General features: G+C 50.2%; 1 protein-coding gene across 9 annotated transcripts in view; it reads right to left on the bottom strand.

Moving 5' to 3' along the window:
* ERI3 (ERI1 exoribonuclease family member 3) overlaps positions 1–13,754 on the bottom strand; it is a 128,316-nt gene that overhangs the window by 77,294 nt on the left and 37,268 nt on the right. For all 9 annotated transcript variants that reach the window (XM_020897473.2, XM_070468276.1, XM_070468279.1 and 6 more), the window contains 2 exons: positions 11,488–11,547; positions 7,170–7,261 (listed from right to left, as the gene is read on the bottom strand). In XM_020897473.2, the coding sequence (XP_020753132.1) occupies positions 7,170–7,261; positions 11,488–11,547 (152 nt within the window). The remainder of the gene's footprint in view (positions 1–7,169; positions 7,262–11,487; positions 11,548–13,754) is intronic.

Raw genomic sequence — 13,754 nt, 5'->3', positions numbered from 1 at the left:
CTGGCAAACCCATGGACAAGGTTCTCACGAGCTTAGAGACATGATGAGATGCCCCACGTGCTTCCAAGCATACTATAGGTTAGAGGTGTCCAAAGTAACATTGGCAGTGGTTTCCTTAAAACAGATCTGAGGATTCATTCATCTGTAGATCAGCAAGGAGCCTCTCAGACAGCCCCAAGCCATCCCCCACCACACCTGCGGGCCAACCACATCCCCAGAGCAAAATGAATGCAAAGGTCCAGCCCTCCAACCAACACCAGCCCAGGGTGTCAGAGAACATCCCAAGGCTCTGTCACTCACTGCAAACAAAGGAGAGGAGGAAGGGCACTCCCACCAACCCCAAAGCCATGATGGAAGACAAAAGCAGATGGTCAGATACCCAAGCAGTCAAACAGGCGGCTTCCAGAGTTCAAATCCCTGCTACAAAGTGGTTGTGTGCCCTTGACAAATTACTTACCTCTCAGTGCCCCAGTTTCCTCATGTGTTAAAAAATAGTTTCATAGGATTGTAGTAAGGATTAAATGAGATAATGTATAAAGAGCACAGCAGGACTCCTGGTATGTAGTAAGTAGCCAATAAATGTTGGCTATCTTTATTATCTGATATCACTTTTCCAGAGCAGTCCCAGCCCGCAGTCCTGGGGACACAAACGTCTCAGAGAAAGCCCTTCACATTGCTCCTAGGACCAAGCCCCTCCTCCCTCACCCAGGCCCTTCCACCATCTCACCTAGTACCCACCGTGCAGGGCCCAACACCCAGTGCTGGCAGGGGAACCCAGGAGCTTCTTGGCATGAGCAGTGCAGTCCTCTAACCTCTCACACTCAGGCTGGGGCAGGAGGGTCTGAGATTTTTTCTTCCGTTCCATTTTCCCTGAATCCACTCACTACCACCCACTGCCATTCTTCCTGGACAGGGATTCTACAGGCCCACTCCACGCCTTAGTTGTCATTTATTCAACATACATTTATTGAACAGCTACTACATGTCAGGCATTGTCCTGGGTTAAAATGGTGCACACAATCTAGGGAAAGAGACAGACAAGTCGAGGCAGCTACAACACAATTTCATGTATGAATAAGTACATGTGCTCCAGGAACGTACAGGAAGGCACCTAAAAAAAGATGTTAGGAGAGATCCTTAGGAACTGGCCAGTAAGAGCACCTGGCTAGGGGTAGGGGGAGCCTGAGTACATAGAGAGCATCAAGGGATGAGGCTAGAGAAATAAACAAGAGCCTTGAGACCTTCAATAAACCGTGTGACTTTGCCTGGAGGACAAGGGGAAGCCTTGAAGGGTGTTAAGTGGGTATGATGTAATCTGCTACAATTAGGAGAAAGAAATATAAGAAACAGGGCAGTTGGAGAGACCAACAAGAAAGAAGACATTCATAGAAATCGAAGAACATGGTGACCTGAACTAGAGCAGGGGTAGTGGGTTTGGAAAGAAGGCAACAACTTTGAGAAACCTCTAGGAGGAAGGATAAATAGGGTCTGGCAATTAATTGGTTATGGCTAGAGGGGGGAACCCAAGGAAGATTTTCAGTTTTCTGACAGAACTACTGAGTAGATGGTACCAGTCAGTTATTATTCAAGAAAATGCTGGAGGACAAGGTGTTGGGAGAGAAATAACACCTGAGCTTTAAGTTTTAAAGCCTCCTTGATAGCTCAGCCGGTAAAGAATCCACCTGTAATGCAGGAGACACAGGAGATGCGGGTTTGATACCTTTGTCAGGAAGATTCCCTGGAGGAGAGAATGGCAACCCTCTCCAGTATTCTTGCCCTAAAAAGCCCATGGACAGAGGAGCCTGGCAGGCTACAGCTGATGGGGTCGCAAACAGCCAGACACAACTGAGCAACTAAGCACAGGCTTTAAGGGTATCCAGGTAAGACAGAGAAGAGGAGCTAGACATGAAGGCTCAGAGTTCAGATGGAGGGGGAACAGACTCCTCCAGTGGGATCACTGCTGCACATTGGTTCCATTTCTCATATAGAGGAATAGATGAGAAGACAGCATACAGAGAAGAGCTGAAGCTGAGAAACAGATGAGATCACTCCCATGAGTGTGTGTATAGGATAAAAAGAAAAGACAGCTAGGAGAGAGATCAAAGAAATGCCCGTATTTAAGAAACACCAAATTTAAGAGAAAAGGAAAAAAGAAACATAGAAAGGAAAGGGAAGGAAAAAGTCAGAGAAATAGGAGACATAAGTAGAGATGAAGAGTGCTTCGAGAAGGAGGAAGTAGTCAGGCTGATGAATGATGCCAAGAGGGCCCAGAATGACCCCCAGCAAGCCTCTCAAACTTCACCTACACATCCCACGAGATACTGTGTACCCCACAGAGTTCTCCCCCGCATGTGCTTCCTCTGCCGTGGGACTTCACTCCAGGGAACAGCACTCTCTGCTCTCCCACCGTCCTGCCTGCATGACCCTCAGCAGTCCCTGTAAAGACAGTGTGCGAGTGTGAGTGTGTGTGTGTGTGCGTGTGCACTAAGTCACTTCAGTTGTATCCAACTCTTTGTGACCCTATGAACTGTAGCCTGCCAGGCTCCTCTGTCCATGGGGTTCTCCAGGTGAAAATACTGCAGAGGGTTGCCATGCTCTCCTCCAGGGGATCTTCCTGACCCAGGGATCAAACCCACGTCTCTTGTCTCCTGCATGGGTAGGCGAGTTCTTTACCACTAGTGCCACCTGGGAAGCCCAAGTCCCCGCTGAGTATGTGTCCCCAAATCAAACAGTAAGTAGGATAATTTGAACAAGTGTTTTTTGTTTGTTTTTTTTTTAGAGACAATGTTTGTCTGTACTTGAAACAAGAAGGGAGAGCAATGTAGTCTGGAAAGGGTTCAATCATTTGAAAAAAAGAAAAAAGGAGTGTGAATTCAGGAGTGACTTTCACAGAGGTGCTTCCACCTGCCTCCTGACTGGGTCTTCTTCATGATGGATTAAGAACAAAATAATACAAAAAATTTCATGTCCAAGTATTGAAGTAACTGAAGTAGATCTCATTTTCTTTGGCTAGAAGCCTAGTATTAAGTGCTCTCCTCCCAGATGCCATTCTTAAAAATTATCATTATTTTTTCAAACAGTTTGCTACCCAAGTGGCTGAGTTTTTTGTTACAAAATATTAGTTCAGATGGTCTCACACAAACTTATGTTAAATTAAATGTTAAGTATCTTTTGATCTCCAGACTTTCTGGTCCACATCTGCACAGCACCAACAGAGGGGTGTGGTCCACAAACTGCATAAGGAGAGCAGGGGAAACACCAAGTCAAATGCCAGCCCTGCGCTCACACATTTGGCCTCCAATGGCAGGAAAACTCCCCGCTCCCAAGCTGAGGGGAAGCTGCGTGAGGGCCCTCCTGGCAGACTCAGAGTGGACCCCTGGACCCTGCTCCTCTACGGTGGGGTCTGATAATCCTGACCCTCTCCTCCAAAGGGCCTCTTCCCCTGAGGCACGGAGGACCAGGTCCACCCTCATATCAGTTCTTCTTATCCCCCAGCCCACTCCACAACCCCCAGTCCTCCTGATCTGCTCCTCTTCTTTTTTTTTTCTGCTCCTCTTCTTAAACCCACATGCCACTGGGAAACCCTGTGGCCTAGCTTCTAAGCCACCTGTACTGTTCAGCTGGCAAACCCAGGTCTCCAAACTACAGGCAAAAAGGTAAGTTCCTCAAAGGCAGCACCTGTGCAGGTATCCATCCTCACTTTGCATCTTCCCTATCCTCCCACCATGCCAAAGATGGAAGCCCTTTACAGAGACAATACAGAGATAAGATAAGTGGAGGAGAGAGAATATTGGTGAAAGAACACTAAACTCTACAAGGAGCTTCAAGAAACAGGTAAGGCAAAGGAAAGGTAGGTCAGGTGGGGAAGGCAAGCTGACTAAGAGCCAAAACCACAAGTGTTGTTTCTTAAAAAGGTTTAGAAGGAAAATGAAATCTGCACCCACTGTATTAAAACCCACCTGAGCAGAATCTGTGATGACAGCATCAAAGCCCACGTAAACCTGAGTATCACCCCATTCAGGCTGACAAAAGATGGACACAAAATTAATGTGTCAGGATGGGGGGAGATTTCTTTTCTCCAGTGGGATTTCCACTGCCACTTCAGTCCCCATTTCTCAGTGCTGCACTAATCATGCCCTTTCCAACAAAAATGATGTGAAGCTGGCTGCAGGAAAAGGGAGGTGGTGGGGGTGGGGAACAGCAATGAGAGGGAGCCATGGCTCAGAGAGACTTGAGTGGGAAATGAAAATATTTGCTGAGTTCCTTAGACTTAGTTAAATTTGAAAATAGATGTCAAAACAAGAAGTGAGCCACATACTAACAAGTTGTTAGGTCAGTTTAACACCACCCCTGTCAGGCTCATCAGCAGGCTTTACCAGGCATGTGAGAAGGTGATGCTTCTGACGAGAGCCATCTGACAAGAGGCTCCGGGAACACGGAGAAGCTGTGCACCGTCACGCAGCACTACTTAGGTTTCCTCTCTGGCTGTTTTTATTTTGTTACACATTTAATTAAGAGCCTTCCCAGCAGTTACGCGGAATCCTGCTTCGAAAAGGCTGCCACAGAGCTCTCCTCCCTCCACCCCTGCCACCAGACATCTGACTCCTCCTTGCACTCTCACTTTCAGAGCTTGGCTGGCCTTCACGAGTCAGACCCAAACCACCCGCCAAAGTCTGCCCCAGTCATCTCTTTTGGAAGCTATGTGGCCTTAAGAATTCTATTATGCCTAGCCGGGTCTACCAATTTGAGCCTCGGGTTTTAATTTGGCTTTGTTTTCTCATGTATAAAAGAGAGACACCACCTCCTACCCAAGAAGACAGGTAGGAGGACTGAGAGACATATGGTATGTGCTCATTAACATTTTTTTTAATTGTACTTTATTACAGTCACCGCCACTTTCAAAAGGATGTATTGTTTGTATTTGGTCCCTTAATTTCTTATTCCTGATTTGTTATAAATCTATCACTCTTTTCCTTTCCTTTTTATACCCTTGCCCCTTGCTTGTACCATGAGCTACCTCGAGAGCAAAGATGGTGTCTGTATTTGTTGGCCTTCTTAGAGGCCCTGGCACTTAAGTTAGGGGAACACACTTCAACCTTCCGTGCCTGAACAAGTTAAGGATTTTAAGATTCTGCCATCTAACTGGTTGTTTTGCCTTCATTTCCCAACTGATCTAATTTCTTCCATTTAATGAAATTCTTTTGGCATCATAGAGTAGTAATGCTATAACAGAAAATATCAACTAAGAAATAAGATCAGAAACATAAAATGTAGTTCTTGAAATTGATGTTAGCTGTCATTTTCACGTTTTCCTTTTATCCCTCACTCCCTTAGTAGTTAAAATAAAAAAGTGAAACAGATTCTCTCCAGGAGGTAAAGGAAAAGAGTAACCCAGAAACACTGCTCATTAACATGTGATTTTCCTTTTACATGTGCTCAGATTCCCCAGCCCGATCCCCCTTCTTGATGACATCAGTTCCATCAAGATGCAAAGCAGCCTCCTGAGTCACCAAGATTTGTCCAGGGCCCACCATGCCAAGGCCTCCAATGCCAGCCACCCCCTCTCCTTGTCATGGAGAAACCGACCCCAAGCTTCAGAGGCCCAGCCAGATAGTCCCCAACGTCATGCGCAGGAAAGCGCTCACATACGCATGTAAGCACACGCCATTCACCCCTATCACAGAGGATGCTGAAACTGGGTGTTTGGGACATGAACATGCCAAAGAGAGAAAGCCACTGGGAGAGCAGCAATCTCAGCTAACTAGAGAAACCAGGCCTCTGGCCGGGACCACACGAGCCCCAGAACCCTGGGTGCCAGCCTGAACCCTGCCCCATCCCGGACAGCTTCTCCTGTGGAGTCCCTTCTCACTTGAGTGCTCAGAGCTGCCCAGGATACGGAACACTGTAAACCAGAGCAACAGCATTCTTCCTCCTCACCTTCTCCTTGGAACCCTCCCCTGACTCAGCTCTGCCTCCAGGCACAGCCCCTATAATTTCCCCAACAATGAGTGTCATCGGGAGCTCTGGAGCGTGTGGTATGCAGTCAGCGTGCACACATGATCCAAGGCCTTGGGGAGACAGATGTGTGGGCGAGTATGTGATCTGGGCTTGCTCTTCCTGCCGCCTCACCTAGAGGGTTGGGTCCAATAGCAGGCTGGACAACCACCCGGGTGCAGAACTTCACCTCAATGCCCAACATCCAAAAGGCATAAAAAGGATCTTGGTGAGAAAATAATGCCTGAATTGGAAATGTCACTCCAGAGCCACAACTCCCCACCCCCACCAATACCCCATCCTATGCTCAAAAACTCACACACGTACACACAGAATGCTCGTTGCTGCCTGCAGCCACAAAGAACACAGAGGTATGGATCCTATCAATCCTCAGCAAACAGTGCCTGCCCCCCGCCACCTCCGCCCTGCTTTCGTTCCCCGGGGACTTTCTGAAGTCAAGTATCCATGAGGGTGGACAAAAGGCAGAAGTGTCAGCCCAGCAAAGGAACCGGCTCGGTCTCCCAGAACTGGGGCAGGGTCAGGAGACAAAGGAGAAAAAGCAGCGGGGACGAGGGAGGAAAGAGGCGGCTGGTGACCTGGCAGCAGCATCCCTCTCCCACCCCCACACGGGGCTCTCTGTGGGATCATCAGGGCCTCGCATCCCACCTGGGAGCCTAACATAGCATCATGGTTAGGAAGATGGACCCTGGAGCCAGGTTGCCTGGGCCTTAATTCTGGCTCTGTGTGTCCCTGGGAAAGATACTTAACCTCTCTGTGCCTGAATGTCTTCATCTGTAAAACAGGAATAATAAGAGTCCCAAGGGTTAGTAAATGAGTTACTATTTCTAAAGCATTTAGAATAGTAAATACTGTGTGCTTGGTTTAGAAGAAAATTAAAGACCCTCTTTTAACTCCTTTCCTTCAGGGCAGTAACATGTAGCCCACAATAGGAAGAGCTCCCCGAGCACAGCTAAGAAGGCAACAGCAGGGCTGGAAAGGTCCATCCAGAGGCAGAAGGCAAAGGTCCCAGCCCTCGTTCTGCCCAGCCAGCCCCCAGACCCAAGGATTGCCTGACCCAGCTGCCCCGTAGGTTTGGACTTTTGAGACTGTGAAAGGCAAAACCTGGTCCCGCAGGTTCCAAGCCCTGTCAGCGAAGGAGTCCTGCTCATACTCACATGACTTTTAAGTCCCAGTCTCCACAGGTGACAAAAATTGACTTGACGTTTGGATCTAAGAGGCCTTCCTTCGCCATCCACTCATCGACCCTCTGAAAAGTACACAACAAGAACAGATGAGATTTTCCTTTTTTTTTTTTTTTTCTGAGTCTCTGAAGAGCCACAACAGTGAAACGCAGATAAGCTGCTTGTAATCAGAGCAGGAGAAAACTGTAATCTTATCCTACCACAGCCCCACTTTGGGCTCTCAGCCTTGGCTCAGAACTATGGAGGCCCTTGCAGGAAGATCCCTGCAGGCAGATCCCACAAGCCCAAGTGCTGGAGGGGTGGGCAGGGGGCAGGGAGCCCCTCCACTCTCCCAGTGCCTGGCAGCCCACCCTGGACAGGATAAGGACAGAAGCCAGTAGGTCAGTCCAAATACCTTTGGTCCTCAAACAAAGGTACTGCCTAGCACAGACACAGGCTGGCCTGGGCCATGAGAACGGGCTGGAAGGAGGCCCCCAAGCAGGGAACTCAATAAGATCGTTCGCTTGTTTAGTCATTCCACCCTCCCACCAAATGTTTACTAACCAAATGTATTAATTTACTTATTCTCCAAATGAAGGTCAAGTTAATTTTCACCAAGAGGCTAGCAGAAGAGGCTCCTCTGCCGGGCTGTAGCCCCATTCTGACAACTGGGAGAGCACAGCCTGCTCCAGTTGCTAGAAGTTCATCAACTGGCCCCAGAATCTGCATTTTTCTCCTCCTGGTTGGGGATTCAAATTCAACAGAATCTTTTGAAGGCTGAGCTCAATTGCTAGACAGGGAAAGAAACTGCTCCTAAACACACTTTAAGTCTTTCTTCCCCTTCATCCCTTGGATCCGTTTTATTATTTGCACTCACACTGCAAGTACAAATACTAAAATCAGTATATAACGAGAGAATTATCATAAAGCATTCACGAAGCAGTGCCTACTTTTCAGAAGATCCCAGGCATGGGGCAAGAGTGCAGCAGATCACACCGCTGTGCCACTCACACAGGGGGATTATTTTTAAAGGCTATATCGCACAGTCGTTAGAAACTCGGGATTGAAAAATCAGACACATCTGGGTTCTAACCTTGGCTCTTCCGTATCCTGACTGTGTCACTGATGGGAAGTCATTTAAAAGTCATTTAACCCCTCTGAACTTCAGTTTCCTTCATCTATAAAACGAGGTAGGATGACTAACCTTACAGGGTTGTTTTGTGAATTATATGTGATAATGGATTAAGTGCCAACCTAAAAATAGACAGTAGGCTAGGAAGGGGAGGAAGACAGATCATCTTAATATAATATAACAGAGGCATCAATGGAGAAGCACCCAGGATGCCACTGGACCAAGAAGAGGCAGAGGCCAGCCCCACCTTTCACAGAGAAAGGCATCAGAAAGGCTGCATAAAGATGGCTGAACTAATGGCTGGGTGGCTAAGTGTGCCTGACAGCTTGGAACATAGGACAGGAGGCGAAGGCACAGACATTCCACATCTGAGAAGCAACTGTCTGTGTAACGTCTGCCTTTCCCACCAGACTATCAGCACCATGAAGGCAGGAGCTCTCAGGTGTCTTAGTCACTGTCCTAATTCCTAACCCAGCACGGGCCCTTCTTGATCTCTGGACTGAGATATGAGTAAGAAGCAATGTGACTGGAGTTCTGCAGTAACTAAAAGGAAGGGCAGGAACTGAGGCGGGGGGATAAGTGAGGCCAGACTGTGAAGGCCTTGTGTACCCAGTAGATAATGGACAGCCCATGATAACCCTGGGCTTCCTGGATCCTCAGAGGTTCTGGAGGTCTGGCCCAGCTGAAGCAGTCCTGGAGCAGGGTCAAGGGTACCATCCAGTTTCATGGCTGCGGCAGCCCTACCTCCTGGGACATCAGGGCCAGACTCTGCAACCCTCTTCACAGTCTGCACCCCAGAGCATCCTCTTCAGTGCAAGGGTCTCCCCAGCAGCTAAATTCTGGACCTTCCACTGCTGAATGTGTGTCTCCCGGGCCACTCTGGCCCCAGCCCTTGCACAGACACACACACACACACACACACACACACACATGCATGCACACATGCATTCTTTCCCTAGGGTCACCTAAAGAAAATTAGGTAGACATTACATAAGAAAAGAGGTAAGGCAAACCTGGAGCTCCCTAAGTCAGCTAATCTCGCTCCGGTTCACTGGCCTTAAATCCCCAAGGTAAGTGCCCCACCTGCTAGGGGGCTCCCCAACGCCCCAACTCCTGCACAGTGGTCCTGGAAAAGAGAGCAGGACAGGACAGGACTGTCAGGAGGCAACGCCCAGCAAGACCAGGCCTCTACCATGGGAAGCACTCACTGCTCCTCGGAAGCTTAGGGCCAAGGCCATTCACTCATGCAGCAGGTATTCAGGGAGCAGCTTCTGCTACGAGGCTGTCCAGGGAAGTCATGTGTTTGAAATCAGGTCTGTCCTTTTCCTTCCCTTCTCTGTTTGAATGGAGAGATGGCTGGAGGGACCACCAACACAACCCGCAGTAGCCAGCGTTCCCGGCTACTGAAGGTATAGAGAAGCCCAGTCCGAGACCGGCTAAGAACAAATGTGTTGAACGAACACCCAGCCGGCCATCTGCTCAGGGCCTTGGTCAGGATGAGAACTAGCTCCTCAGCTCTTTAACCAGCTCAGGGCTCATGGGAAAAAGCGGAGCCCAGTCTGGTCTCCTCAACCCCTCCCAAGACTCCCTCAATGCCAGAGATCTCCTCTTCACCCAGAAAGTACACAGAGACTGAGTGAGACTCAGACTCCTTTGAGCACCCTGCTTCAGGGCTGGCTCGGGGTTAGCAGGAGAAAGCCTCCTGAAGACCAATCTCCCCCTCAACCAGCACCTCTCAGGAGAAAACTCCATAACCTCGACAACCCTGGTTTGGTGCTGGCCCAGAAAAAGCATCTTCCTCCCAAGATCCCAGCCAGAGACACTCCAGGGAAAAGCTGCCTGTCCCCTGGCCTCGCTCTGGGAAGCTGGCTGGAAGATAGGGACGGAAGGGTCCCCTCTTTCTCCTTGAGTCTGGTCTTAGAGAGAGCAGTTCAGGCTGAGGATACCCCTTAGTCATAGGGGTGAATCTCCCCACCCAAGAAGAGGGTCAGTGGGGCTGGGAGACACCTCAGAGCTCATCTTCTTCCAATCCTTCAAGAGCCTGACCAGCCACGGAGCCTGGGCCTGCATGCTCCCTGGGACCGGGAACACACTCAGCCACTGGGTGAGCCTAGACCTGTCTCTCTGGCCCTAGTTCCACCCTGAAGAGCCCCAGGAAACTCATTCTGCATTTCTCTCCCCCAGGGGACAGGCCCTCTGGGCTCAAGGAGGAGATCTTCCTCCCTCTCCCATCACCACCCTACTCCCTCCAGGTGGACTCCTTCCAGGGAAGGTGTGCTCTGCTATCCTCCCAGACACTCGGCTTGCCCCTGTAATCGGGGCAGAGCTTTGGGCTTATTGCTCTCAAGGATAAGTAAAGCATCTAATGCGATCCACAGGCTTTTTCTCCCCTCCCCCTAGAGAAGAAGTGGGGGGGGCCCTCTCTCCCCCTCTGAAAACCCCAGGCCAGTGGGGGTGGGAGATGAGCTGAGGCCGAGCACAGCTTCCCGATTCCCTCAGGCTGGAGCACGAGAAGCAGCATCTTAACCTTTTCCAGCTCCCCGAGGAGAACATCCCAGAAGTGTGGTCTCTGCCAAGGGTTCTAAAGCCTTTAATTTGATTTTCCTCACATAGGCAATTGTTGTAATTATTCTGATTAGGAATCATTACCCAGTGCAGCCTCCGCACCCCTGACAGGCACAACGCATCCAGCGGCAAGCTGCAGTGGGGCAGGCAGGCCGGCCGCCCCTCCTGGAGGAGCTGACAGCAAACAAAAGCCATCAATGGGGAGTTCTGGGTGAGTTAATGAAGTGCTCACATGCCACAAGAAGCCAACACTAAAGCTAAACAAAAACACCTCCAGTCCCCGGGGCCGCCCGCAGCGCCGCAGCTCGGCTCCCCTGCTCCCAGCCGCCCGGCGCAGGCTGCCCGAGTCACCGGAGCCTCAGGCTGCGAGCAGGCGGGGCCTCCACCGACTCCGGGGGCGCGCGGACATCTTGTCAGTAACCCTGACGGGAACAGCTGGAGATGACAGATCAATGGTTCAATACTCTCAACAGCATGTCACTGATGTGACAGCAAATGTTATTCTAATCAAGCCATAATCATAGTCAAATTACACGGCTACATTCTCAGGAGGGGAGGGAGAGGAAGGCAGCAGGAAGGGGTCAGAGGTCAGGAATTAAAGGTCACTCTACCTACCTCCAGCACTTGCTGCAGGCTTGGCTGACCATCCACCATGGCTTGAATAATCCCGGTGAGCTGAAAGGAAAGAGAAATAGCCTATGGGTGGAAACCGGGGACGCAGGGACTCAAAGCTGGACTGGAGTCTTTTCTGTTTTCCTCCTACAGTAAAGCCTCGACCTGCACAGCTGTAGGCTCCAAACCTGACAGAAGCCTTGGGGATCACGTTCCCCCACAACTTCCTGCCCCAAGATGGGGATGCATATCCACATAGGGAGGACGGGCTGGGTCTCAGATCTGTTTTCAGCCTTCATTTTGCAGAAAATCTAATTTTACACATCTTTTGTATTCAGTAGGTACAATAACTCCTCCCGAATTACTGTGCTAGTAGTCCTCCAGGCTCCTCTGTCCATGGGGATTCTCCAGGCAAGAATACTGAAGTGGGCTGCCATGCCCTCCTCCAGGGAATCTTCCCAACCCAGGGATCAAACCCAGGTCTCCCACATTGTAGGCAGATTCTTTACCATCTGAGCCACCAGGGAAGCTATCAAGGCTTTAGTTTTCATGTAGGCTGAGGGATCTTTCCAACCCAGGGATCGAACCAGGGTCTCCTGCATTGCAGGCAGATTCGTTAGCAGCTGAGCTACCTGGGAAGCCCAAGTAAATTCACCTCCAGGCTCCTTAGGAGTTCCTGCAGAACTCAGGGAATGCCCCCACATGGGACCAGCACCTCTAGTTCCAAGTCCCCCTTTCTCTGAGCCTCAGCGCCCAGCACTTCCCCCTCTGCACCAGTGAAGGGCAAGGGTACCCCCCAGGCATCCACCCTTCACCCTGCATACCTGGGCCTTCGATACTGGCTGGCCAAGCAGGAAGCCAGCACCTTCAGCAGGGAAAAAAGCCTTCAAACCCAGTCTAGAGGACTTCTCACTCAAGGGCCTCTGTTCCACCCAGGTCAGGCCTAGGTTCAAACCAGCTTGGTGCTTTGGTCTGCTTTATTTTGAAGTGGAAAATATCCCTCAAGTGCAGACTAGAGAGGCTGCCTGCAGGGCCTGCGGCAGGAGGCCCCTGCACAGACATGGACCCAGCTGGAAATCACCGTGGCCGGCGTGCCCCCGGCCACTTCCACACAGAGTAGCATCTCAGGCCTGCTTAGAAACTTCTCTTTTTTTTTAAGTGTGGGGGGTGGGGATTAAACTCCAATTAAACTATAATTATGTGTAATGAATACCAAATACCCAACTCACAGAAACCGCTGGCTCTAAGAGGGAAGGTTATTTTCTCATAGCGACTTACACGGAATGGTAATACACACCTTTTAGGGAAGAAATTTTCATTTTAAGAACGCTGAGTTCCTCTAGGTGGGTTTCTGTAGTTCATCAAGTCATTATTAGGTGGTATTTTAAGGAAGTGTAAGGACACAGCCACTCTATTTTATATTCCAGAAACTGTTTTTATATTAATCTGTATTTTAATTGGGTAACAGCTGCTGCCTACAGACTTCCCATGGTCTAAAAGGAAAATAAATTAGAAAGATTAACTACACTGTTGTTTCGCGAGGCTTTAACCCACAGCATGCCCACCCGGCTGGCACTTCCACACCCTTTCCTTGCTCGGAAGACCAAAGAACTGCCCAGCAGAGGGAGGGCCTGAGCCAAAGAGAAGAAAAGGTGGCCCCTGAGGGCGCGGGTGGGGACGGAGAAGGGCCCCAGGTTTGCAGCTTTCATCGTGGAGTGCTGAGACGTCTTTCACTCAGTCAGCATCTATTGCTGCAGAGGCGGGGCCCCACTCAAGCAAGCAAGGATCCAGCAGCGAAGAAAAGCATGGCAACCCTGCCATTGTGGAATCTGAGTGCTTCCGGGCAGCCCAGTCCTGGCCCAGTCCGGTCGGCACCCAGAGCCACACGGAGCAGGCAGGGCCCTGTGTTTTGTCTCAGCAGGGTCTGGAGGAGGCCTGTTGCCAACTCCAGGTCCCACAGCCAGATGACTGGTTGCAGCCACTACTGCCCTTTCCCGCCCAGCTTCTCTCCTGCTAGGTTCCTCTAGGGCCGAGTCACATCACTAAGCCTGGCGCTGGGGCTTTGGATCAGGACAATCCTGGAAAAGAGGGCACACAGCCACTTGTCAGGGAAAGCCCCAGGGTCTGCGTACAGTCTCGTGTCCAGCCTGAGTTTCCTGGGACAAGGTTAAGTCTCCTCCTCTGGGCTCCCACCAAGGGTCACTCAGATGAACTCTGAAGAGCTTTCAGAAAATCCCTCTTACACAGGAGACCAACGCGGGGGTGCAGAT

The sequence above is a fragment of the Odocoileus virginianus genome, chromosome 5 (genome assembly GCF_023699985.2).
Source record: "Odocoileus virginianus isolate 20LAN1187 ecotype Illinois chromosome 5, Ovbor_1.2, whole genome shotgun sequence".
NCBI lineage: Eukaryota > Metazoa > Chordata > Mammalia > Artiodactyla > Cervidae > Odocoileus > Odocoileus virginianus.
Note: the sequence above shows the minus strand (reverse complement) of the source record. Positions and strands in the feature narration are given on the sequence as shown.